The 27768-nt window shown below is 36.1% G+C and overlaps 1 protein-coding gene across 1 annotated transcript; it reads left to right on the forward strand.

Moving 5' to 3' along the window:
- LOC139963030 (spermine synthase-like) lies at positions 1-27300 on the forward strand. The gene is made up of 11 exons (XM_071963491.1): positions 1-188; positions 8907-9036; positions 11136-11279; positions 12499-12674; positions 13123-13277; positions 14409-14498; positions 15170-15281; positions 16049-16128; positions 17371-17486; positions 21457-21514; positions 23702-27300. The coding sequence occupies exons 1-10, from the start codon at positions 122-124 to the stop codon at positions 21485-21487; spliced, it is 1101 nt and encodes a 366-aa protein (XP_071819592.1). The 5' UTR covers positions 1-121; the 3' UTR covers positions 21488-21514; positions 23702-27300.
- The last annotated feature ends 468 nt before the right edge of the window (positions 27301-27768 follow it).

Below are 27768 nucleotides of genomic sequence, written 5' to 3' on the forward strand. Positions count from 1 at the left end.
GTATAGCCTAATGTTACAAGTGCCTGTGCATACAGCCGCAAATCGTTAAACCTTATTGAAGCTCGGTGTGATGGTGAGGTAGCAGTGTCATGTATTTCTGTGACATGCCCAGCAGTTTAATATGATAATGACAGCTGTAACGCATTTACTGGAATTTAAGGCACCACCGTCATTCGCAAATGACCCAGGTAATCTAATGCAACAATGCTTCTCCTACTAGTACTAGTCCTAGGATAACGTTAAATACAGACCTTAGCATAGGCTCTAAATTTGGACTACAACTCTGGACCTAACGTAACAGTAATTACAGTAACAGTTGTGATGCCGTGGCTACACATGCGTTTGCTTAGGCCTAGAGGTTCATTCATATTTTAAAATTCAATAGTCAGATTTGCCATTGTCGTCAGTATAGGTTAATGACCTGATAAAAGCATCGGCGGATGAATATATGTTGCCCCCCCCCCCCCCCCCAAAAAAATGTATCTTTGAAAGCCTAAGCTAATTCAAACTCAAAGCAAATGAATCAGATCAAGTATGGCATGGCAACAAGTCCCTGTGTGTAAATGCCGCTTGGCAAATTAATGTCCAACATTTATGTGAAAGCAACCTTTTAGCCAGAAGTATATTAACCATAGGGTTTGAGCAATAACTAGCAAGTAAAGGCCAAATATTAGTAATCATACATGTATTTTCAGTTGGATACATAGCATGGTGGGCTCATAATTGATCAACGATATCTATCTAGGAAAAATCCAAATCACTCAACTGTATGCAATTTTAATATGTGTAGTTCCCCAGAAGTGTAATGATCTCAAAATATTTATTGTTCTGTGCCTATAAAACATATAATTGAGCAGAATTTGACCACAAAATGTCTGCCTTGTTAAGTACTGTCATACCCCAAAATTGACACATTCGTAGATCAGCTTACTGTAACTTGTAAGTTTACATCCATTGACTCTAGATGCTGTTTGCTATGCTCTGCATGAGCTTCTAAGCTCAGACAGGTCAGGTCTTAGAGGGTACTGGTATCATGTTGAGGTAATTTTGGTTACTTTTAGGAAGTAAGATTTCCAATGCCAAAAATACGTGCAAAACTGGGGAGGAGGGAGGGTGTTAAAAGCTTTAAAAAAAAACACAATTTGATCAGCACAAATCTGAAATAGATTCAAGCTCATGAAAAATTAAACTCTGCTTTGCTGCAAAAAGTTTAGGTTTCCTGATGTATCTTTTCTAGTAATATTTGAAGGTGGATCAATTACAAAGGTGCGTCAATAATGAAGCCTTTACTATACTACAAAGAGAGGATACTTTATCAATTTCTCAATTTCTTTATTCCGGTATAAAGTGCAAAAGTTAAAAATCTGGGACACATAATAATGATATATACATAAAAGACGTAAAAATTTACAATCATTGAAAGTATGAACAAATAAGGAATAAGATGGAGGATTAGAAGTTTGAAAGATTGAAAGAATTATAACAGAGATTCTAAGAACCCATTTTGAATATAAATGGCTGCTCTGTAGATTAATGAGTTCTTAAAAAGCATATTCTAAAAGTTGGCAAGATTTCACTTGTTGGTTCTAACATACAGAGAGATCAACTCGGAGTGAAGTGGGTGATCTTTAGAACAGTCTTTATTCTTAGGCAGTCTTATGAATTAATTTCTAGCAGCAGTGGCTTTCATAGTCGAGATTAAATATATTTGAGCAGTATTTCAAGAAACTTCTGATTCCTTTCTTGTGTTTTTCAAGTTACAAGCCATTTTATCTTGCGAAACCATTTAGAGAAGTCATGAATTCAAAACAAAGGGGCAGGGGCATCCAATACACAGGGGATATACTGGAAGAACTATGACCAAGTAAGGGTGCACTATTGAAATAGCGAGAACTATCCTGAGAACATTGCATCACTACAACAGCTCCTTTCAGATCATGAGTGGAAAAGATAAAAAATGGACAAAGTGTTTATATACATGTAAAAGGGAGTAAAAAGCAATACTAGGCTAAGTCAAATAGCAAGCTAGCAGGAGTCGGGTACCTGGGTACCCGACCGAACATTCAGGTACCCAAATTGAAAATGCACAAAACAGGTAACCCTTTTCTGGGAGAAAAAAATTGCATAATTGCTACACGAGCACTTTCAGGATTTCAATAATTCTGTAGGTCTGCATGTTTTGATTAATCATGACATGCGAATACAGAAGATTAATTTCATGAAATAACTTTCTTGTAGGGTAGATAGTTGTTTAAATTAAGTAATATTTTAAGTTTTAGCCATTCTTGAAAGGATTGTCTGGTGGCCCAAAGAAGTTACCTTAAAAAATGATAATTAATTTTCCAAGCATGTTATCAAGTATGAGAATGCTAATGTTGCGTTTGACAGAGAAACGATTTTTTAATCGTTAAGGATGGACATTTCCAACATGATTTGAACAGTACAGAATGATACGTCATCTACGCTAATGAAGATTGCGATATAACCCACGCTCCGTACTAGTGTTCAAACGATTATGCATAACAGAAAATACCGATTACCGATTATTTTTTTCATAATCGTACCGATTCCGATTATTTGAAAATGAGAAAATATCCCGTTTATACGAAATCGGCAATAAAGTTTGTGATAGAAACAATTATCGTTGTGATCTTCCTCTGTTTCCATTTGCTTTGTTGTAATGCAAGGCTCTTAGGTATCCTTTTGTATACACACCAAATTACCTCAGGATTTTCTCGGAAAGAAAAAAAAAGATTTTTTTTTAAATTTCCAAAATACGAAAATATGACATCCTACCTAGTCAGCACTGTGCTAAGCGAATGGCCTAAACACCTCGACGTGAATGTCACCTGTTAATGGCTTGAAATGGGCTAAAAATAGTTACTCAAAATATCCATCTCAAAAAGTATCTCAGACAAACCATCCATCTTCAATCTTTACCAAAGTGTAAATTTTAATTACATATTGCCTTCAATCCGACATTATTTTGTACTTATTTTCGGTATTTTACCGTTTATGAACAAATAGAAATGTTACGAACTTGAAGTTTAACATACCTATTCGTTACCTATTTAACTCAGGTTCAATTAGAAAATGTAAGCTTAGGCAAATCAAACTGAAAAGCAAATTGTACCATCGTAACTTGTTTAAAATTAATGTAAAATGTTACCAGATTGATGTAAAGAAATAATAACAACTAGAAACTACTCCAATATAAAATATAACATTCCCTCTATAAGACATAGCACATACCTTCCAAACAAATGCCGATTTCCAGCAAATTGAAAGTTGAATCCTAAGCTACGCATTTTTTTTTTGCAAACCGATGGTTAGGCTACATTTCCCATTGACTTAGTGTGGTTGTTAGGCTAACATGTGGTCGAAGATTGCAGTTTACATGGATATATTTATTTTTTATTTGCGACAACTAGAGCGAATAAACAGATGGCAAGGTTAGATTTCCATGCAGTTGACTTAGTGTGAAGTAAGGCTACCATGTGGTCGGAGATTTGTGGGGATTTTAGGTTATTGTCGCTGGTACTGAAATTGCTTCGTGGAGGCCGTAATTTGCCAGTCACTCTGCAGGAAATTCCCGGTGATTGTGCGCGACCCTCCCGCACTGCTTCAAATTTGATGCGGGATGTGAGAACTGTTTGTGCGATTCGCGCTGCAACTGCAATTCCTAATTCGCGAAATTGGTATTGCTGCCATGCTTACTGTGCCGAGAAATATGAAGTCACTAACCACGAGGGAAGCAAAATCGGCGACCCTGGCAGCCTAATTTGATGAAATTACATCGTGAAAGACGTATAGAGGGTGTCTTTATTTTAATATTTCGTAGTAAAAGAACAAACATAATACATCAGTTGATATTTTCAACTTCCATGCTTTTGAATAATGATATTTTCACCTTCCATATGTTTTTGAATAATCGGTATGACATAACTGGTATTCCACGTAATTTTTACTGATTCCGATTATGTTCCGATTATGCAATAATCGAACCGATTCCGATTCGGATTAGGTTAATCGTTTGAACACTACTCCGTACAGTACCTACTGTACAGTAATCACAACAAAAACTGCGTTTGTATACAAATCCATTCCTTCCTTAATTTTCGGTGAAATTTCTTATAAATTAGATATGTTTACAAAAACTTCTTAAGCCACCATATATGTAGTAGATCAGTGGTTTCGTGGTCTTTGTGTAACACAAGATAAGTTTTAACAGCAGACTCTTCGTTGTTTATACATCGCGCTATCCAGCTCCAACGCAAAGAATGTTCACATGTAGGCTACTCTAATGTTACAATCCGACAGTTCTGCAAAGTCTAAGCTTTTCGGTACTACATTCTGCTCTGACATCGATTCTGCCAAGTTTCATCTTTTGGTGTTCCAGATACTTTTCAAGTTTCCTTTTACCGGGAACCGTGAACTTTATTTCAGCGATTTTGAAGAACAGTTGATGAACTGTGGTTTGAGTGTGAGAGTATATTATGTGCAACGCTATAAGTATACCAACTGGGCATGGTACAGTAGGCTACATACGTTCGCGATATGTACGTTATATATAATAGGCAATCACCTGTGCGTGTACACGTGAGAGTGTATTTGCTGTGGAAATGGGAGTGCTAACTCAAGTCGCCTGTTTTGCCTATTTGCCTGCACTACGTCTATCACCATATTGATGCGTTCGAACAAGCGGTTCTTTTGGTGAGAAACTGGTGAATTTGAAAACCAGATTTCTACAAGAAGGAAACGTTGAATGGGGAAAATTTTTACATGGTTAGAAAGAGAAAAAAGAAAAAGTACAAGGACAATGTATAAAAATCTTCCAGCAGACAATTCCTTTCAGGATTTTTTTTCGTGTGTGGATAAAATCACTTACCGAAAACAAAAATATTATACCGGTGAAAACTACACAAAATTGAAACCTTCAATCCATCGCAACAGCAACAAGTGTACGTAAACTCGTAAAGTACTACATTCCGTCTTCAAAGCATAGCTCATACCTTCCATACAATTGCCGATTTCCAGCTAATTGAAAATTTTAAACAAGGATAAAGTGTCTTTTTTTTTAGAAACGTAAATAATGTTTGTTTGCACCTAGGAAAGAAAGATTAAATTGGATGTCATGTTTGAATAAAACTGATAATAAATTAATAAGGACAGATACCTCTACAACATACAAATGGCATCCTCAATAGCACCATCAACACATGTCCCTCTGTATTTCGTTTTGTTTTCAAATAAATTTACGAATCTCAATTTTTTCTGTGTAATCTATTATTGTTTGCATAGGGTATCCGGGCAACCACCCATGCGATATTACCGGGTTCCTTATTTATTTACCTGAATCCTTCTCTCAGTGTGATTTTGTTTTGTCTGTGGTCCGAAGATCCGTGAGACCGATGGTCTATGGATGGTCCATCGATAGCCCGGCCAGACTGAAGGTTCGAGCCAAGTAACCAGAACCTTAAAGTTAAAAGGGCCTCATTTTTTGATTCCGTGCCATACTAGAGCAACAACAAGAAAGCAAAAAAAAAAGAAACAACTGTTTGAACAAACCAACTAGACTCTTTCATTAGAGGGGCTTCATAAGGGATCAAAGAGGTTCACAACGGGGGCAATCTTGTATAAAATAGGGTATTGCTATATCTAATTATTGTATTCTAAAATTTCATTTGGGACAGCGAGGGGGGGGCGAGACTTTTGAGAGCAGGGTCTTCTGCCCCCTGCAACACCCTCTGGTTAAGTTACAGGTGTAGGCCTAGTATCAATGCAAGCCGCCCCAGCCCCCTTGCGCAAGTCACTGGTCTCCACTATGAATAGAAATGGCTGTAAAATGGATATTTTAGTTCCAGCTAACTGCGTCACAATTTGAGCGAATAGACCGATGGTTACGCTAGATTTTCCCATTGACTTAGTGTGGTGTTATCTGCAGGCTACCATGTGGTCAAAGATACCAGCAATAACCAAAGTATTCAGTTTATATTTTTAGTGCCAGCTTACTTAGACATAATTTGAGTGAATTTGGTTAGGCTAGATTTCCATAGTGACTTTTGGTGATTTTAGGCTACATTGCAGGAATTGCACAATCCAGCGGCTAAATGCGAACCCTGGATCGTAGTGAAAGAAACATTCTGAAGCATATTTTTGGCGAGGTTTTTTCTTTATTTCATATGCATTTGCATTACCATTTATTATACATCAAAACATGAAAATCAGTTGTTCATAACAAAAGGATTATCAATTGAAAACATATATTTCGGAGGTGGCATAGTGATCTGCCATTTATGTTCATTGTGTTTGGCTAGTTCCGCTTTTTTTTGGCAATATTCGGTCCAGAGTTAATATTAAAATTGATATTGGTTCCTTTTGAGCTGATATTGCCAAGTTAGACTCAATCACTTGTTCTTCAAATACTATTTCTGATAACATTAAACATTGACAATTATTTTGAGACTCTCTCTTCGGTGTTTGATAAACATGCACCCACAACGAAACGTGTAATCCGTGTATGGGCCAACCAAGAAATAACAGACGCCAAATGCAAATGTCGGAAATTAGAATGATCTTCTATCGAGGGCCTCTGGACTTGAAATTGACCGCCAACTGAATCGCAATCAGGGAAACTACCTATCCAAGAAAATCTGTATCGCCAAACATAATCATTTCTCGGTGTTGTTACAGGACTGCTCATCAGATCAGAAGCAACTTTTTCATATCACTGGTTAATGTCTACATTGGAAAAAGACCTCATCACTACCAACCTGTGATTCGGCCAAGGAACTTGCCAACAAATTCTCACTTTTTCACTGAAAAGATCCAGATGATTCATGATACCTTTCCATCCGTCGTTAATGCAGCGGTTAATTCTTTGAAGTTTGAACTCCAAATTGGAATTTTTTTAACCAACAACCACAGAGGAAGTGTGTAATATTATTTTTAGATCGCCATCCGAGAGTTGTGATCTTGACCCATTACCAACGACCGTTTTGAACGATTGTGCGCACACTCTTACACCTGTTTTAAAGGGTAATATCAATCAGTCACTGACCACCGGAAAATTTCCTTTAACTCTGAAATCTGCGGTTGTACTGCCTGTTCTGAAGAAATCTAATCTTAATTAAATTTATATAATACTTGAATTTCAGGAAATCCCTCTATAACTGTCAAGAAGAACATCTAGGTTCTAATAAGGGCAAGAGCAGTTAAATGCCATTTTCATGTTGCTGTGACAAGGAACTGGTTTGTTGTAATTGACATGTCGTACACCGTATAAGAGTGACGTCATTTGTTTGTTGTTTACTCGAAAAATAACATCTCTCCAATCATCCAACATCGCGAAAAATGTTCCCAGGACATCCCTCTACAGCTTCCAACAAACAAACCTTGGTACTAAATATTTGCAATGAAACTGGTTTCTTAAGCACTTTTTGAAGCCTGCCCTGATGGACTATGACGTCATATGTTTATTGTTTACTCGTAAAGTATTACCTCTTTTAGCATCCAACAACTCTTCAGGTATTCTTAGGACATTACTTTACAACATCCAACCAACAAACCTTGGTTCTAAATAGGTTTGGTAACATTTAAAAACTATTATCATGTTGCTGTGAATAGTCATTGCTGATTTTTAATTTAGCCCACACTTCATAGTGAGGTTACTTGTTGTTTACACATAAGATAAAATCTCTCCAAGCATCCAACAGCTCCTAAGATAATCTCAGGACATCCCTCTATAACTGTCAACAAAAACATCTAGGTTTTAATAAGTTCAAGAGCATTTAAATGCCATTTTCATGTGGCTGTAACAAGGAACTGCTTTGTTGTAATTGTCGTACACCGTACAAGAGTGACGTCATTTGTGTGTTGTTTTCTCGAAAAATAACACCTCTCCTATCATCCAACATCACGAAAATGTTCCCAGGACTTCCCTCTACAACTTTCAACCAACAAACCTTGGTACTAAATATGTGCAATGAAATTGATTGTTGAAGCACTTTTTGAAGCCTGCCTTGATGGACCAAATTCATATATGTATGATGTAGATGTACCTCATTGATTTTAAGAACCCTATTGATATTGGAGGTCAACTCAAAGGTCATTTAAGGGTAAGAAAACAAGATAACTAAATAAAACCATGGTGGATGACATATTCAGTACAAGAAACCTATTTTAAAATTGGTGGAGGTACCATGTCATTTGAGGTCATTAGAGATCAAAGTGTGAAAATCTTGTAAACCAGATAGTCACAAAGTGAAGCTTGGATAAAGTTCATATATGGCAAGGAGATCCCCTTGGTATATACAAGAAACCTTTTGGTTTCTGTAGTGGTCAAAAGTAATTTTTTTAAATAATAAAATTGCCAAGCTTGCTTTGTATGTGAATTTACCTCAAGTGCTTTCTGTGGAGCTCAATACAGGTCATAGTTAATCATGACAACTCCAAACTACAGCTTGGAAGACCTTTACACATGGTATCTGGATCCAATTGAGTACAAGAACCTTTGGTTGGTCAAAGGTCATTTGATGTTAACAGTGGTCAAGTGTCGTGTAAACTTGAATATTCCAAAAGGACAGCTTGGATGAAGGTCATGAGAACTTAGTTGGTATACAGTAACAAACCTATTGATTTCTGTGATGGTGAGAGGTCATTTGAGGTCACCACACTTTGAAACTATCAAAATTTTGTAAACAAGATATTTTCAAAAGTGGCAAAGCTTGGATGTCATGTACTATGTACATTCTTTGTTACAGATCCATCTTATCGAGCATGCATGAGGTACATTGTGTGAACAGTTCACATTTAAGAATCTCTTATAAAACATGGTAAAGAATCACTCTTTCTCCCTGGCTTCCTTCAACAAGTTCTTTCATTCATCATTTATGACCATTTTTCAGGATTTAAAAAAGAGATTCTTCAGAAGGTGACAGATTTATTCAAGGATGTTGGGTTTGATCATTCCAGCAGCAGCCATGATTTAGGCACAAAGATTGGCCAAATTTTATTCTTGTCTGGGACAAGTGGAAGGTAAGATATCAACTAGTTTTACAACATGGTGTACTTCCCAATAGCACTGATCCCAGAACCGGTTGTAGTTGGATTCAACACATCCAAGTGTTTGTATACTCAACATAAACAAATTAACCATAACCTATACCTTTCATACTGGCATTGCCATCCCAAAGACTGTAAACATGAGACCGTGTTACAATTTTGCTTGGTGCTCATGCAGTGTGGAATAGTTTAATTTGGTATAATGGGCCCATATGTTGCCTGCCTTGTAGTATAATCCTGAAGTCTTAAAGGCATTGAAGACTCGCCCCAAACCGCGTGCCATGCTCTGAAAAAGTTAACTTTCTGCTGTTTGCAAGTCAAGTTTTCTTCTTGTTGCTACAAAATGCAGACAGTAAACTCGATACCTTTTTATCTTTTATCTAGACCTGAGATGTCCATCGCTGCTATGTACACTGTGTTGTGGGTATTGACCGTAGCTGTATGTATTGACTGTTCACTAGTGTCTAATTACCGACGGTAGCAAGCTGTGTGTGTATTTTCTGGGATCGATGGTGGCGTCTAACACTTCTGTTACACCTCATTCTAAACTAGGTCAGATTACCGGCATGAGACGTTTCTTTGTGCGCCAGTCTTCACACCCATTAAGGTTCATATTTACAGTGAATCAGTAGAAACATTTTAATAAAGTGCACACAACTGACTTGCAAAAACTTGCAGTTAGAAATGAATATGATTATCTAACGAGTCAGACCGGCCAACAAAAAAAGGGTTCCTCTACATATATGTAATACTTTGAAGGTGATATTTCAGCAGTGGCAGGCTTCTCCCCACTTTTTCCCAGACCTTTAGTTGGCATTTTTGGTTTCGATGATAATCAAAACCAATTGATTACGAGAAGCTTCTATTTGGTGGAGGTTAAAGGTCATTTGGGTCACCAGGGGTAAAATTGTGAAAACCTTGTAAACACGATATCTCAAGAAGGGAAGCATGGGCAGACCTGATATTTAGTGTGTTGAAGTACCACATTGAGTACCAGATGCCTATAGTGTTTGGTGGAGGTTAAGGTCATTTGGGGTCACCAGGGGTCAAATTGTGAAAACCTTGTAAACATGATATGTCAAGAAGGGAATCTTGGGCAGAATATTGTGTAGATTAAACACATTGAGTGCAAGAAGCCTATTGTTTTTGGAGGTCAAAGGTCATTGTTTTTTTTTTTGCATTCTGGTTATCTGATTCGGTTGGTTTTAAAATTGGTTAGTTTTGCCACAGCAATACTGATACTTATATACTCATTATCTCATTGCTCCCATAGGGAGAATGATATTGTGTCATTCCTTTGCTAGTTGGGACAAAAACAGCTATTTCCGTTGCCATAGCAACACTTGCCATGGTAATGCATTCTGGTTATCTGATTCGGTTGGTTTTAAAATTGGTTGGTTTTGCCGCAGCAATACTGATACTTAAATACTTATTATCTCATTGCCCCCATAGTGAGAATGATATTGTGTCGTTCCTTTGCAAGTTGGGCCATAAACAGCTATGTCCATTGCCATAGCAACAGTTGCCATGGTAATGGTTCATTTCCCTGAGTAGCTTTCAGGGTCTCACAATGGGGTACCCAAAGGTGACCAGAATTTCATGACCGAGGGAGGGGTCAAAACGTCTCTGTATGAGTGACTGGAATATTTATTTGTGACACAGTGAACTCCTGTTCCTTCGGGAGAGTTTTGCAGTGGCCCCTAGACACCAAACCTCCAAAATAAAGCTTGCATGGACTACACACTTGGAATGTGGATCCACCTAATTGAGGAAAATATCCCTAGTGTTTTCTGGAAAGTGAAAAGGTGGTTTGCTGCTAATAGTGATCAAAGTATAAAACACCATGAAAACACTTGCTTATCTTCAAAAGTAAACTTGGATTTACTTTGTATTTGAAATGGGGATCCACCTAATTGAGTACAAGAACTTTCAGTTTTTTCATAACTTTCTGATGGTGGTTTGAGATGCAGTATCTCAGGGTAGGGCACTTTTTGCTTGCTTGCCCATTCTATTATGTCATGATAATTTTTTCTTATGTTATTTAAATTTGATTTTCTTCTTTTGTTCTTCAGGAATGCAGCAGTCCAGATATTTACAAATGGTAGTGTGACTGTGAATATCCAAATACCATTATCTGAAGTCACAATAAAAGAACTTGATTTGCATTCACTTGCCAAAGATATGAAGGCCTTGATGTGTTCCAAGACAGTCAAAGTGTAAGAGTTTATACCTTCAACAATGGTGACGGTGTTCATGTGTATAAATGCAGTATATCAAAAACTATAAGTTGGGAGGATATCAAACTTTGTATTTAAATGCCTCATATTGAGTTAAAGAAGCCTATTTTTTTCTGGTTGAGAGCAGAAGTCAGCAGAGGTTAAAATGTGAAAACCTGTTAACACAATATTTCAAGAAGAAAGACTTGGATGAATCTCATATTTAGTCTGCTTTAGATTAACTTTGATTCCTTGTCAGAAGCAAAAGGTGTCTATATGGTGTGTGTGAGTATTTGATTATGTATGTTAGACAAGATAACTCAAAACGTAGAATCTTGTGGATGAACTTAATATTTGGTGTGTAGAAGCACCTTATTGAGTACAAATCCCTATTGATATCAGTGTGGTCAACTCAGCTCAATTTATGGCAAAAGTGCTCAAAGCCTGAAAACCTTGTAAACAGGGTAACTCCACAAAGATTGAAGTTCAAAATATTTATGTTGTTCTCCAGAGTGAGTACTAAAAGTTTATTGTTTTATGTTGAGGTAAAAGTCATTTGAAGTCAACCAGGTGGTAGTGTGGTCATTGATCATTATTAACCAGGACAAATTGACCAAATTAGAAGGAGCAAAGTCCACTATTCGATATTTCAATAAATGCACCCTTCATGAACAATTCATTCTGGACTACATTAAAGCATATTTAGCCTAAAGTTCACATTCTTCATTCATGAACTCCACACTGCATAAAACCACATTTGTCTTGTGACCTCAGCTGCCATCTACAACTGTACACAAGACATAAACTTTTACATGACGAACATTGCTAACAAGTGTGATTAGATAATTTTATGCCACAATAAAATAGGGTGTGCTACTAGGTAGTAAACTTATGTAATCTAATTGCCATGAACAGTTTTAATGTTATTGGAAAATTTGATTTGTATATCCTGTTACCAAAATGGCATCACTGTCTCTGTGATTGTTTCAACTATTGCTTTAAATGAAAACTGATTTCACCATAGTTTACACTGGCTATAAGCTTTAGGATTGATAAAAACAAGAAGAAAAAAAAACAATTTCAGATTAAAGACCCAAGATTAAATATTAATGTAACACTGTTCTGTTGGATTGACATTCTTTATGTTTACTCATTTCACAATAATCCTTTTAACTGCATTATAAGAAATAAACTACATTACAATTGTCTTTCATGATAGTTTTCCAGAAGTCAAACGATGTGCAACAATTGAGCGATATTTTCCAAACACTGCTAATATGTGGGTTGAGTATGACTTTGATAGTGTTGTATTTGAGAAAGACACACCATACCAGAATTTGAAGATCATGCACTCCACACAGTATGGAAATGTACTCATCCTGGACAGTGACATTAGTAAGTAAAATGAATATAATTATGCTTAACTTTGATATGTATTTGGCTTTGGAACAGCTCAGTCGCATGTAAAAGACAAATGATCAACAATTCAACATGTACTCATATTAACATAAAAATTCACAGTGATGGTGATTCTGTTTAAACAAGTTGCCAATAAACAAGCATTAACAAAGTTCTTCTGTATTAATGAAAAATTGATTCACTGCACACCATTTCTAAGTAGCAATTACTCAGAAAACTGTTACTCGGCTAATATTCTCTGGGTTGACTTTATGACTTTTATGGGTTTTTTTTATGGTAATAATCAATTATTACTGTACCAACTTTGACAGACAATCTTGCAACCGCCTTAATTGTTGAATGTGTCACTGGACACACTACAATTGCTGTTCCAACATACTTGTCAGGGTTTTTATTCTCTCATCATTGTTTTCCTTTTCTGTAGATATAGCTGAGAGTGATTTGGCATATACTCTGACCATCACAGGCAGTGGTCGTGAAGATTATCAAGGCAAAGAAGTTTTAATCTTAGGAGGTGGGGATGGAGGCATACTCCATGAGCTCTTGCAGAAATCCCCAAGATTCCTTACCATGGTTGAAATATCCTTTAACACCAATACTGTCAGGATATGATTATTGATTGCTATGTTGGTATGATAGAAAATTTGATTGAAGGTAGTACATAAGTAATATTGCACTATATATGCTAATTGGCTCCCAGTGTTACCATGGTATTATTTTAAATCCAGTTCAGGAGTAGCAACTCATGTCATGTATTCAGGTTGAAAGGTCATGGATTTCTTCTGAATTTGCAGACTATTATCTGATTGCAGAATGACTTGTAATGAATTTGCTAATTTTGAAACTTAGGGAGAATTAAACATCAAAAAGTCTCTGAAGAAACCTAGTCAACCATCATGACATTGATAAACTAAGTAGTTCTTTGACATCCAGACAAGTGTATTGTTTGAAATGTATTACAAAAGTATGATCTTTGCAACCAAAGATTCTTAGGGAAGTTTAGGTAAACTGTAGCTTTAATATTTGATATTTTTAACAGTATAAGTTAAGTGGAGTCATTTGAACATTTGTAACTGTAGCTGTAAGTTTAATGGAGTAATGTGGATATTTGAAACTATATCTAGAAGTTTGAAAGAATCAAGTTGGTATTTGTAACTAAAGCTCTAAGTTTCATGGATTAATGTGGATATTTGAAACGATATCTGAAACGATATCTGAAAGTTTGAAGAGTCAAGTTGGTATTTATAACTATAGCTCTCAGTTTCATGGATTAATGTGGATATTTGAAACGATATCTGAAAGTTTGAAGAGTCAAGTTGGTATTTGTAACTATAGCTCTCAGTTTCATGGATTAATGTGGATATTTAAAAAGGATATCTGAAACTTTGAAGAGTCAAGTTGGTATTTGTAACTATATCGCTAAGTTTCATGGATTGACCTGGATATTGTAACAATAGTTTCACAGAGTCAAGTGGGAATTATAACTATAGCTCTAAGTTTCATGGATTAAAGCAGATATTTTTCATAGAGTCACATGAGTGATTGTAACTAGTAAGTTTAAGTTTCATAGAATTCTGTATATATTTGTTACTGCAGCTTTAAGTTTGAGAAGTTATCAGGATGATTATAAGTGAGTACTGTTATGTCTGTCAAGAGGAAAAGAAAGTTAAACTGAGTGATACATTGCTACTCCTTGACGAGAACTTATACATTGACCAAGAAGTGATTATTGCTTCAAAGAAACACTTGCGTGGCATTTGTCATGATTCATTGGACAAACTGGAAGGCCCCAACTATAAGGTGATCATGTAATTTATTATACTTTAATGAGAGGATAAATATATTTATTAACAAGGAAGTTAAAGGACAAAGAATTAATGAATTTTAATTTGGATGTTTTTTTATTTGAATTGATTTGTGTCACCAGATACCTTCATTCTGGTGTTGAGTTCATGGCATTATTCTTTATGCCTTGCTGTGGTATATCTACTTGATTGTGCTGGTGTATTAAGTGTACAGTATGTGATTCTTCAGTTAAACTTAATAAACACATAATGGAGTACAGTGAATGAACTCCATAAGTGTTGTGTGGATGCAATTTATTGAGTACAAGAATCTTTATGTTTTCTGTGGAGGTCAGCTGAGGTAAATATTTAAAAACTTTGTAAACACTATCTCCAAAGTGGGCATGAATGTCATACTTGGTTTGTAGAACTACCTTAGAGAATACAAATGTTGTTTCTTATAGAATGTCAAGTGTCATTTGAGGATACCACAAGGTTAAATCTTTCTAAAATATTTTATTCTCGAAATGGACAAGAAAAGGGGGAATTGATCGTTTGTCTTGATAATTTGACATTTTGCAGATATATGATGAGTGACTGTCCACCTAGTTCAAGGATTCATTCGAGTATAAAGAAATTAGTTTTATGTAAAGTATAACTTAAGTTTTCTGTGCCTTTTATGAACAGGTATTGATTGAGGATTGCATTCCTGTTTTGGAGTCGTTTGCAAAGGAAGGCCGAACATTTGATTACGTCATCAATGACCTAACTGCTATACCAATTACATCGGAATCTAGAGGTTTGTCTAAAGTTTCAGTATGCTGTGCTAAGTAGTAATCTTTGTAAATGCTTTATTCTCGAAAGAGACAAGAAAAAAGGGGGAATGATAGTTTGTCTTGAATAGTTAACATTTTGCAAATATATGCTTCCAAATGCGCTTGCTGCTCCTATGCACACCGACCAATGGGAGCTGCTTCCAAATGCACTTGAAGCTGCTTCTATATGCACTGACCATTTGATGCTACATGTGCTGATCATTGCATGCTGTTACTATTTTCACTGATTTTTGGAAACTTCAACATTAAATTGATGATAAGTAAAAAAGAGATGATTTAATTGTGTGTACTTCTGTTCAGCAATTGTGAAATTGTTTGAAATGTTTTATGTCGTTTATGATATTGGCCTGTGTGACACCTTAGCTTGTAAACAAAACATATAACTCAAAAAGCAAATTTGTACTTGGTATGTGGATCCACCTCAGTTAACAAATGTAACCTTTTTTTTTGGGGGGGGGGGAGGGGTTCAAAAACTTTTTGAGGTCGCCAGGAGCACAATTTTCTCCAACAGTAATGTTGTGATTACCTTTGAACTCAGTGTGTAGAATGACCATAGTGCATACCAGAACTCTATTGTTATGTTCAGAGGACAAATGAAATTGAGATCAAAACTTAAAAAATATTGTATGAGATGCTATTTTAATGCTCACATGTAAAATGTGGCAAGGAATCATGATGCAATGATAAGGGCTGTATGGAATCATTAAGCCTGTCTCCTTTGTGGTATTAGGTTCTCAGTGGGATTTCATGAGATACATCCTAGACTTGTCCATGAAAGTATTGAAGCCATCTGGAAAATACTTCACTCAGGTATGTAAATACAGGTGAACCATTTTAGTAGTTGTCTACTCTATATACACATACCTTGTAGTATAGGTATCAAATGTAAGGCAAATGAGTAAAAGTTAAGAGAGCCATGTTTAGATCCTAGCAGGACCTTCATCAGAGGCTATTAGAACAATATTTACCAACATATTTACCTACATAGGCTTTTGCAGTAAATAAGCAAAGTTTTTTCTCTCTTTGTAAATCAATTAAGTGACACATTCTAAAGCAGTGTACTGTGCGACTAAGCGCACCAAGTTTGAAAATAATTGCATATGAATATAGGCCCCCCTCCCCCCCCCACCTAACCACACTTTCTGCAAAACTATGGGATCTGCACATGTCATGGTAGGATTCTACCACTTCATTAGTATGCTACAAACCAAGCATTGTAAATTAAGGTAGGCAATCTGTTTTGTTCTTTTGTCTAGATGTTAAATTGCTTTAGGTCATGATATAGTGTTCATAAGAACAAGTAGACATCAATTATAAGCCAAGGCTGACTAAGATGATTTGATTGATATTGCTGTGAATGTCTTTAGAATTGATGCATAGCTCACTAAATTTGTAGATAAAGTAATACTATATACAAAAACTTAAATACATAATAAATGTCAACTGTTATGACTCAAATAAAGGAAAAAAAGGATAATCAAATAGGGATTGTTCAGGTTTGCAGTGATTCTATTAAGGCATTCAATTTTGTATGTGACATGGAGGTCTGAGAACATGACTCATGGAGAACACCTGTGATAAACTGAACCTAATTTATGCTATTAATTGTAGCATATGTTGAAGCCATTTAAGGTGAACAATGATGAAGCTATCACAGCATTACAACCCTGTAAAACATGAAAAGCAAGGTTAGATGATTGTGAATATTGGTTTGTTGTATTTGCAATTTTTATATTTGAGACACAATTACACACCAAATAATCATTTGGGAATTTGTGACAGAACAGTAACTGCATCGCTGTATATCTGATCCCTCATGGTGAATAGTATAGCATGATGCCTGGGGGTTATAAGTGATTAATCTCAATTGATGTCACTCTATTAGACATTTGTCTGTATATCTACAAAGAAGTTAGCATAACAAATGTTTAAAATAGAACAGATTCCTGGGACAGAAATTTGATATTTGTATTTGTCATCAGCAGAAATTGATGGTGCAAAGCTTATATACTCTAAAATTTAACTATGACATTGTTTTCTTTTACATTTAAGGGAAACGGTGTATTGATGAATTCTGCTTTGAGTATGTACGAAGATCAGCTACAGAAACTGTGGTGCAATGTTAAATATCGCAAAGAAGTAGTCTGTATACCTTCATACATGGAAATGTAAGTCAATGCCCTTTGTGTAATCTGTGAACTTTCATATGTGGACTTCATATTAAGACTATGGTCTATGTGTAGGCTCTGTAGCCTTTATACATGGAAGGTGGGTTAGTTCTCTTTGTGTGTTCTGTGTTCCTTCATACATTGAAATGTAAGTCAATGCCCTTTGTGATAACCCTAGTAATAGTAAGGTTCAGGTCACGTATAGCCACTTTGGTTTCCTTCACATTTAAGTTGCTTTCTACCATTTCTCTTAAAAGGATTGTCTGGTGGCCCAAAGAAGTTACCTTAAAAATGATAAATACTTTTCCAAACATGTTGTCAAAGTATGAGAACGCTAATGTTGCGTTTGACAGAGAAACGATTTTTTAATCGTTAAGGATAGACATTTCAAATATGATTTGAACAGTACAGAACGTGACGTCAGCTATGCTAATGCAGATTGCGACATAACCCACCCTCCGTACAGTACCTCTACGGTAATCACAACAAAAACCGCATTTGTATACAGATAAATTTCTTCCTTAATTTCCAGTGAAATTTCTCAGAAATTAGATATGTTTTCAAAAACTCCTTAAGCCGCCATGTAGTAGATCGGTGGTTTCGTGGTCTTTGTGTAACACAAGATAAATTTTAACAGCAGACTCTTCGTTGTTTAGGCTATACATCGCGCTAACCAGCTCCAACGCGAAGAATGTTCGCATGTAGGCTATACTCTAACGTTGACAATCGGACAGTTCTGCGAAGCCTAAGCTTCCCGGTGCTACATTCTGCTCTGACATCGATTCCGCCAAGTTTCATCTTTCGGTGTTACGATTACTTTTCAAGTTTCCTTTTACTGTTAATTTGATCTGTGAATTTTATTTCAGCGATTTCGAAGAACAGTTTATGAACTGTGGTTTGAGTGTGAGTGTACTATGTGCAACGCTATACAAGTACACCAACTGGGCATCGTAGGATATACGTTCGCGAGTATGTACGTTATATATATTGGGAATCACATGTGCTTACACGTGAGAGTGTATTTGTTGCGGAAAAGGGAGTGCTATCTTCAAGTCGCCTGTATTGCCTATCTGCAAGCACTACGTCAATCACCATATTGATGCATTCGAACAAACGGTACTTTTGGTGAGAAACTGGTGAATTTGAAAACCAGATTTCTACAAGAATAAAACGTCGAATGGGGACAATTTTTACATGGTTAGAAAGAGAAAAATAATAACTACAAGGACAATATATCCAAATCTTCCACCAGACAATTCCTTTAAGCAAAGCCATGACTGTTCATTCTCAGTACCGTATTCACCTTATTGTGGTCGACAAGATGTCCTATTACCTACAGAGAAAGAGCTGGAGATCACAAAGCAGTTTATGGACTGAAATGTACAATGGTTGACCATACAACTCTTTGAATTTTTTGTGGGTGTGCTTGAATGGAGAAAGTTACTCCGAGGTTACATCAGGTGCAGTTCATACTTGCAATGTGGATCCATCTTAGTAAGCATGCACAGTGCTTCTGGGCCCCGGTGAGAATAAAGTTACAACAAATACAGACTACTACTAAATTGATCCAAATATTGCATGTCTTTTTAATAGCTGCAAACTGCAAAGAATGTTTTCGATGCAGTTTTGATTCCCTACAAGCACAGTGCATGATGAAAAAGATTGTATTATGACATTTCTTAAAACCTTTCATAGTAAATCTAAACTTTTTGAATGAATCTACGAGGTTCCTACAACTACTAGAACTAATATAAGCAAACGTGCAAATAATGAATAGATGTAACTCCTTGTAGCTGTTTGATAATTAGTAAGCAAGAGTTTTCGGTAGAAGGACATTCAATGTTCTAGGCTAGGCTCTAGCCTAGTGCAATAGCAAGCACATATTTTGCACTTTGAAATCAAAATACTCCGCAATCGACACACTCGATCAGACATCCGATAAATGTGAACCAGGCTAGTAATGAAGTTTTTGTAAACATGTTTGAAGAAATGACAAATACTTTGGCAATGTTAAAAGATTAATAACTTACAAATTTGCAGTTATGTGCAAAGATCAAACATTGCTACAAGGGTATTACTAACAAGTAAATGCATGAATCTAACCAAAGCAGGTGCTTGTTAAGTTTAACACAACACAGTGCTGGTGTACCATTGCTAGAACCTGTAAATATGAGGAAAGGGCTTAACTTTATGTTGTGTGCCCCAGTCAAATTATGCTGGGTACAAACGATTTGCGCACTTATTGGTATGGCAATGCTTCATATTTGTAACGGCTTTCTCAAATGTTTTCGGGCTACCACAATCTCAGGACAAACAGCCAGATGGGCTACTACTTTTGAAATAAATTGTCGAGCACTGGGGAACCCCTTAATAGAAGTAGTAACCTCCACTCTGGAAACAATATCAGTCAACAGTTCGTTGTAACAATGTAGTGACGTCATATGGCAGATACTTCGTAAGCAAAGGGTGATTGTTTATTTATACATACGCACTACTTGACTTTCATTTGCATAGCTATATTATATTAACAAAAAAGTTACTTTGTGCTGTACCTTTCGTGAGAATATGAACCACTTTTAGCCCCTGTGAATGCCAAAAGAGGCAGTGAATGATATAAACGAACATGAGTACTACAAGGTGTAGGATTGATAGGTTGATTCTGTTTTCAAAAGGATGGCGAAGCAATCTTCATTACTGAGATCTAGATTTACTAATGCAGCATTGCCAAATGAATATCCATGCAAAGGAAAGGAAGTGACGAGAACATTATCTCAACAAGCAATCATGTGGTAATGACATAACAATGTTCAAGCCAATTGTAAGGAATTTTACATTGACTAATGACGTCATCAATCACACAGACATGAGTTTGCATGGTCAAGCACCTACCCACCAAGTTTGAACTTGATTAGACTTACAGTCTAGGAATTTGCGACACACTTTATGGCAATACCATTTTTGAAGTTAACATGATTACATTCTTTTGTGAACCCTGAAAACAAAACTAGGATGAGAGTCCTGACTCCAGAATAAAACTCCAGATAAAATTAGTGTGAAATTGTCTTCTTGCATGCTTAATGCCGGGAATAGACTACCTAGGCTACCTGTCTAGGCACAATACAGTATATATCCCGCATACTCACGTCCTTGTTTACAAGTCATAGGCTTGACCTCCGACCTTTCGTTCTGGTGGTCTTCAAGACACAAGGGTCACCTTGAGGTACATTCCCACCAAGTTGGAATAAACAGGTCCAGCAGTGAAGGAGTTTTTGACACAAAATTGGACACACACGTAGACACACACTGACTGACACAATGACACACATATGGACACTTTTTGACCCCTCCCTCAGTCATTGACTTCTGGTCACCCACAAATTTGAGGAAGCAATAAACCTTGCACAAGATCGTGATATGTGGCGGAGGTTAATCACTGAGCATGTCGGATAGACGAGACTCAACTTACTACTACTACTACTACTATGGCAACTGTGCTATGGCAACTGACATAGCTATATATGTCCCAACTGGCAGAGGAATTATTATATCTCATCCTCCCTAGGGGAGCAATGAGATATAAGCATAGTTATCTTTGAGAAGTCAACAAATTACTGCACCCTCTCGGTTTGCAGCGATGCAAATGGATTTTCTACATTAGTTAAATTCAGTCCCATAGGTCAGTTTGATTGCTAGTTTTCTTCTTCTTGTTTGAGGAAAACTAAAGAGGTAACATGTACAACAGCATATTTTATGCCTTGTCTACATTATACAACATAACTCTTTAACTTTGCTCAATTTGCATGTTGAAATGGACATGCTAGTTAACAGCTTACAGAGGTTAATAGACTTTGAAAACTTACACCAATATTATGTTTTATGGAATATTTTTGATTCAAACCTATCCATCACAGCATCTTTCAGTATGTTATGGTTTTATTGTTACACACTCTCTCTGACTATTCATCCTTAGGTGGGTCTTCTATGAAATCTGGAAAGTCTGAGGAGAATTAAAAGGCCATGTCTGAAAGGTTTGTAAGACATTGAAGGGAATTTTACAGAAAGTAAGACATTAAAAGTGGAAGAAGCTAACCCAATTCCCACCTTTATCATTGCAGTAGACATGCCGATGATGAAAAGTTCTCCAAACTGAGTGCTTCCAATTAGACACCAACATTCTGTAAAAATAATACCTTGTAAACATTATTATAAAAGAGTAACAGCACAACAAAAGTCTTCTTTTTTAATCATATGCAATGAGCTGTGCATCCTTATTTTGTGTACAGTGAACTTATAGTGCAAAAAGGTTTCTTATCATAAATAAAAAGCAAAAATGTTAAGCATAATAGTAAGTGACCAAAAGATGAATGCAGCACAAAGCCTAAACAACAAAATCATCAGCTTCCTTACTGGAGTTGTTTTGTCTAGTGCAGCAGCATCATGCACATCAATTACAATGCTGATCATGTAACTTCTGTATATTGCTTTTAAACTACTGCAAGAGTACAGAAACCACAAAAACCTCTCACTTAGTTCTTATAGACTTATGTGGCCTTTTTTAATTCTCGTCAGATAAGAAAAATGTAACGTAAGAAGCAAGGCACTATCAGTCCTCAGTTCTATGTGTTAAGATGGTTTGGGTGAGAAAATCATTTTGAAGCTATTATAAAGGCCACCACAATCAACAGTTGATTCAAAGTTTACTGGTACTGACATTAGACTGAAATTACCAGTATCCACTAACACGAATAGTTCATAGTTATGATCTAACTTGGTAAACACCTCCTGTTATCTATAATGTCAGACATTAAAACTTCAAGCATATATTTTGGGACACATTCATTGTGCCTGAATTTGTGGGGCCCAATATTTTTGGGACCATTTGGGCCCACATTTTTTGCAGCTCAATTTTTGGGGGCAAATAGAGTTTTGAGTCACTTTGTCTGGGCCAAATATTTTTGTACCATTTATGTGCAAAATTTATCAGGACCAATTTCTTTGGGAGGGTGCAAACTTTTCAAATTGCAATAAATTCACAACCTTTCATCAGATTATATCTTAACTTGGAATACAGTTTTTGGTTAATAGCTGGTACCTGTGGGCATACATATGATAATATTGTTTGATGACATACAACATTTTAATATTCCACTGAGCAAGGAACTATAGTGCCTGTTGGGCTCTTGTTTGATTCCTTGCCAAGCTCAAGAGTTTGTGTAGATGTGAAAATGTGTATGTGACACTTTCACTTTGGCTTGCAAACACGATAACTTAGAAAGTACATGGTAGATAAACTTCATTTAAGTTATGACATTTGAGGTCAACAGAGACCAGAGTCTGTATACCAGGTTGTAATCAAAATAACTCTTAAATATAAAGCTTGGATAAACTTCATACTTGATTGTGAATCTAACTCAGTATGTATATAAGAACTTAATTTTTCTTTGAAATTCAAAGGTCATTTGATATCAACAGAGGTCAAAATCTTAAATTCTTGTAAACACAACTCCAAAAGAAAAATTTGGATGAATTTTATGTTTAGAACATGGAGCTGCAGTGAGTGTGTGAAGTCTGTTGTTTTCTGTGGGGATCAACAACCATTTGGATGGTCTTGCTAAATAATAGTGCATATTCTTGATATTGAATTGTGCAATTCTCAGGACTGTAACAATGGTGATGTTGCAGTGCTCATCAAAATTTAGTATGAACTGGAACTCTTACTGCACAGTTGGAAACCATGCTATCCATGGGGGATCATGTGACATGCTCTTGGTTATGTGCAAAAACAGCAAGGAGACTGTTGCTAAGGAACAACGAATCCTGTTGTCTGCTTCTTGTACAGTCCTGATAAGTCCTGCTAAGCTGTGTGCGTTCTAGCTGCAGTTTGATTGTTTGAAAGAAAATACTTAAAATGGCAAGTTTGGATAAAAAATCGGGTAAACATTGGAAATGTTTATGAAATACACATTCAAACAGAAGATAAAAGTTGAGTGCCACAAGGGAGCATGTCACATGACCCTCCATTGTTGGTACATTTTTGGACATAGTTGGTCCAGATTTATTTGTACGCCGATGGTGGTGATATCAGTAATTTGAGTTTAGGATTTAGAGTCTATCTTGGAAAATCAATGAGAGAAGTCACTTTACTTTATATAACTAGTGACATTTCTTATGTCTCCCTTATAAATCGAGTTCCATTTTCTTTTCTTTTTTTGCAGGAAGCACAGATCTATTCTTTGATCCACAACTTATCCAGTTGTAGTGATGTAGAGTGATGTACTCTGTTGTCTGTGTTTAGTCTCTTTCACACAATGTCAATAAAGTGCTTTTTATTACAAACATTTTTGAATTTAAGATGAGCCTTTCTTCAAGTTATCCATGAATAGCTGATTAAAAGAAACATATTCACTCTCTTGCCGTCCTTTCAAGTATTTCTTTGCGAAATTCTTTTTCTACTTATGATGCCACTGATTGCAGTAGGTAACCTAGCCATTATGAGATAAAAGTAATTTATTTTTCACACTGCAGCTAAACAATTTGTTGCAGCATTTTGAACTGAATTCCCAGAGTAACTGGGAAAATGTCCTTTAATTTGTGCATTAAATTTTCAGCATGATGTCTTTTCTGCAAAGAAAATGTATTATTGTTTATAACTCAGGAACTAATTTTGTTTGTTTGTGTAACATTTATGTTGATTTAGGTCTGAAAATATTGTGATCTTCAGTGCCAACCTTTACTCAGATTTAAGTGATTATTTACCATACTTTTTTCTTTCATGTTTCATATATAGTTCCATGATTTCGTATCTGGTTCATCAGTAATTCACAATCAGTTATTCTACAAGCATAGCTCATTCATTCTGTCTTCTTCAAACATAGCTCATCCGATCAGACTTCTAGCAACATAATCAACCCAATCAGTCTTGTAAAAACATAGCTCATATTTACCTTCTCTAGAAACATGGCTAATCCAATCAGTCTTCTACAATTATAACTCATCTTTATCTTCTCTAGAAACAGCACATCCAAAATGATCTTCTACCAGAAGTTTTGGATGTATGAATTTGCCACTTTTGAAATTCTTGCTCATATTTTAGGATTTGGTTATGTATAAGTTTTATATTGCCATGCTTTACTTTCCAGTATCACAATATTCACTACAATATATTGGTTTGCATATCTGAGACGATGAAAATGTCAAACTCTGAAATGCCTGTGGTTGTCTACTTGCAAGAACACTCGCAACCCATGTCTGTAATTGTGAGATAGAAGAAAAATGTGCTTGAATGTTGTGTTAATTCTGCTTATAGCTCATCCACATAAGTGGTTTATAACATAGCTCGTCAGTGTATTAGAAACTTGATTCAGTCTTACTTCCACATCTTATTCAAACACAACAGACATTCATAGTTAATCTAATCCGTCCTTTATAAACAGTCACATACATGTTTGATCTCAAACCTTACTGCAAGCATAACTGAATGGAGTCCTCAACTAAAATATCTAGTCCACTTAGTCTTCTTCAATCATAGCTCATCTGATCAGCCATCTATAAACATAACATAGTTATCTATAAACATAACTGATGCAGTCAGTGTGCTGCTAAGATAGTGGATTCAATCAGTCTTCCATATTAAATGAGACATGCATTTTAAGCAAGACATATAAGGTGTTGCTGCAGTATGTTAACCTGTGTCAAATTACTAAGCTCTTTCATGCGCTTTTCTGCTTTCATATTTAATGATAAGAAATATGGGGAAATTCCTTGTTTTTTAAGAGTGCAATTGATTTCATTAAAAAGATTTTTTTTATTTTTTTTATAATATCCTTTAAATTATTAGGCCATGATATATTCAGGCGCGTAGCCAAGGGGGGGGGGGCAACTGCCCCACCCCTTTTTATGATATTAAAATAGAAAATGCTTAGATGCAACTTACAAGGCCTATGAAGTGCCACTTCCAGCGATCTGGGAGACGGCCAAAAATTTCTTGTAGGCTTCCCGCCAACTCATGGTGGCGCTACGCTTAGATAGTTTTCCTACAGACTTTGCCCCTCCATTTGCAAATTCCTTGCTACACGCGTCGATATATTTTTCTTAGTTAGCCCATGATATACATCCCACCTATATGTGTGATAAGTGTCTCTAATCACTAAATTGTGTGTGACCCATCCCACCATAGTTACCAAAGATTAACTGACTCAGTGCTGTATAATTGCCACACATTTCTGCCTTCATAGATAAAATTTTCTAATTTTTTTTTCCAATGTTATTTTGTTGCTATCTCAGATAAATGATTCCATGGTGTCATGAACATGAAAGAAGGACATGAGCAAGTAGTATGATAAACAGGATATATTAGATCTTCATCTTGCTAGATATCTTCTGAATACGATTGGTAAAAGCAACATCTTATATACTCTTTTACAATGGACTACAGCATGGCACATGAAGTTAATGTGCCCACAAATTTACCTCTCTCCTTAAAAGAAAAAATGGCGATGCTATGACATCATACATGAGTCATACTCATGGTTACTTTCTGAGTATTCACAGAACTGTGTAGATATAAGATGCACAGACAGGTGTAAGTTTTCTGTTGCAGAGTAATAGAGGGACTTAAACTATGATGTAATTTGTTGGGGCTTGAAAACTAAAAGGATTAGTAATATTTATGGGAATTTGTGACATAGACAAACTTCTGAACTGTGCTACCAGCTAAGTGGTTGCAAAGTTGAGGTTAAGGGAAGGGGTGGATGGCTGTAAAGTACTCTCTGTTATAATGGTATTCGGTTGTTCTTTGTTTCTGTCTGTATAATACCCAGAAACAGTCGTACCTAAATCTGTAGATTTTGTATAAATGCAAAGATTACAGAATCCAAGCCTTCATATCACATTGTATAAACCTTCTTATCAACTATAAGCACATAATACCTTGCTTTAAAAGTGGGTCAAAATATACAAAGATTAAATTTTATGCCAACTTCCCGGTCCTTCAACTCTGAAAATGTTATGCTATTGTTTGGAATGTCACTCTCTCCCATCATTACAACACCCATTTGTGTTTTATAGCTACAACACAGATTCTGGGCATGTTATTATTCATTCACTTGATTTAAATTGATATATATATGCATCTAAACCAGGTCCCAAAGTTGTGAACCAATCAACTTGCTTTATTGTTGAACTGCTTTTGAATATTCAGCACTTTTTGAAATCAAAGTCCATTTGTACTGAAAATGTTTTCATTGGACCGATTAAAGTATAATTTGTATACATCATGAATTTATTACTGTAAGCTGACAATTAAATGTTTAAAATTTGATTATTAAATTTGATGGTGCTATGAGATGGTGTGTTCTGTTGGGTGTGGGACTTCTGTGGCAAAGCTCTTGTTATGTTCTAATGTGTGGAACTTTTGCAGAGGATAATGCTCTCTTTGAATGCAAGAGGTATGAAAGAATTCATTGTTGGGGGAAACATTGGTGCAGGAGTCGTCTTGATGAGAAGTTTGGAGGTGAAAGTACTAAGCTGTGTCGACAATGTTATAAAAATCTCTGTAGTAGTTGGGATGAATGTATGCAGAGAAATATTGAGTCGCAGAAAATATGTCTGATGTTAAACCTGAAGTCATGAGACAGAATATATGTATCAAAGACTGCTGATACTTTTGCCAAGTTTGTTTAAATAGAAGATAAAGTGGGAGGAGAAGGTTCGAGCTCTAAAAATTTGTTTCATACTAGCAATGCATGCTTTCAGTTCAGAGATAAAAATGTACTATTAATGGATGAAAAATAAATGGTTACATTCACAACATTAACTAACTGTTTTTATTCCTTGCCAAAGGCAGAATCCATCAATGCGATGGCATTTGTGTATGTGACACCTGCTTGTAAACGCTCTAACTTTAGGAGGATAACTTGGGTACATTTTATAGTTGGTATGTAAGTTCCCCTTAGGTAGAATTGGTTTGGACTGTTTTTGGTATTGGTCAAATGTCATTTGAGGTCAACGGGTCAAAATCTGAAACATTGTTCACACGCTATGTCAAGAACTGGAAGTTGAAACTTGGTGTGTAGATTGCCGTTGGTGAGTAGACGATCTGTATTGTTTTTCATGTATGTCAAAGGTCATCAACAGTGGAAAAGTGTGAAAATCTTGTCAACATGATATCTTAAGGAAGGTCGCCTGTGCAGTTTTTAGCATACCAGCATGCTGGTGTGAGCTTTTGTTACAGTGCGGCGTCTATCCCTCTATCCGTCAACAATTGGTAAAACCGCTCACACTC

This window comes from Apostichopus japonicus, chromosome 21 (assembly GCF_037975245.1).
Source record: "Apostichopus japonicus isolate 1M-3 chromosome 21, ASM3797524v1, whole genome shotgun sequence".
NCBI classification, from domain to species: Eukaryota; Metazoa; Echinodermata; class Holothuroidea; order Aspidochirotida; family Stichopodidae; genus Apostichopus; species Apostichopus japonicus.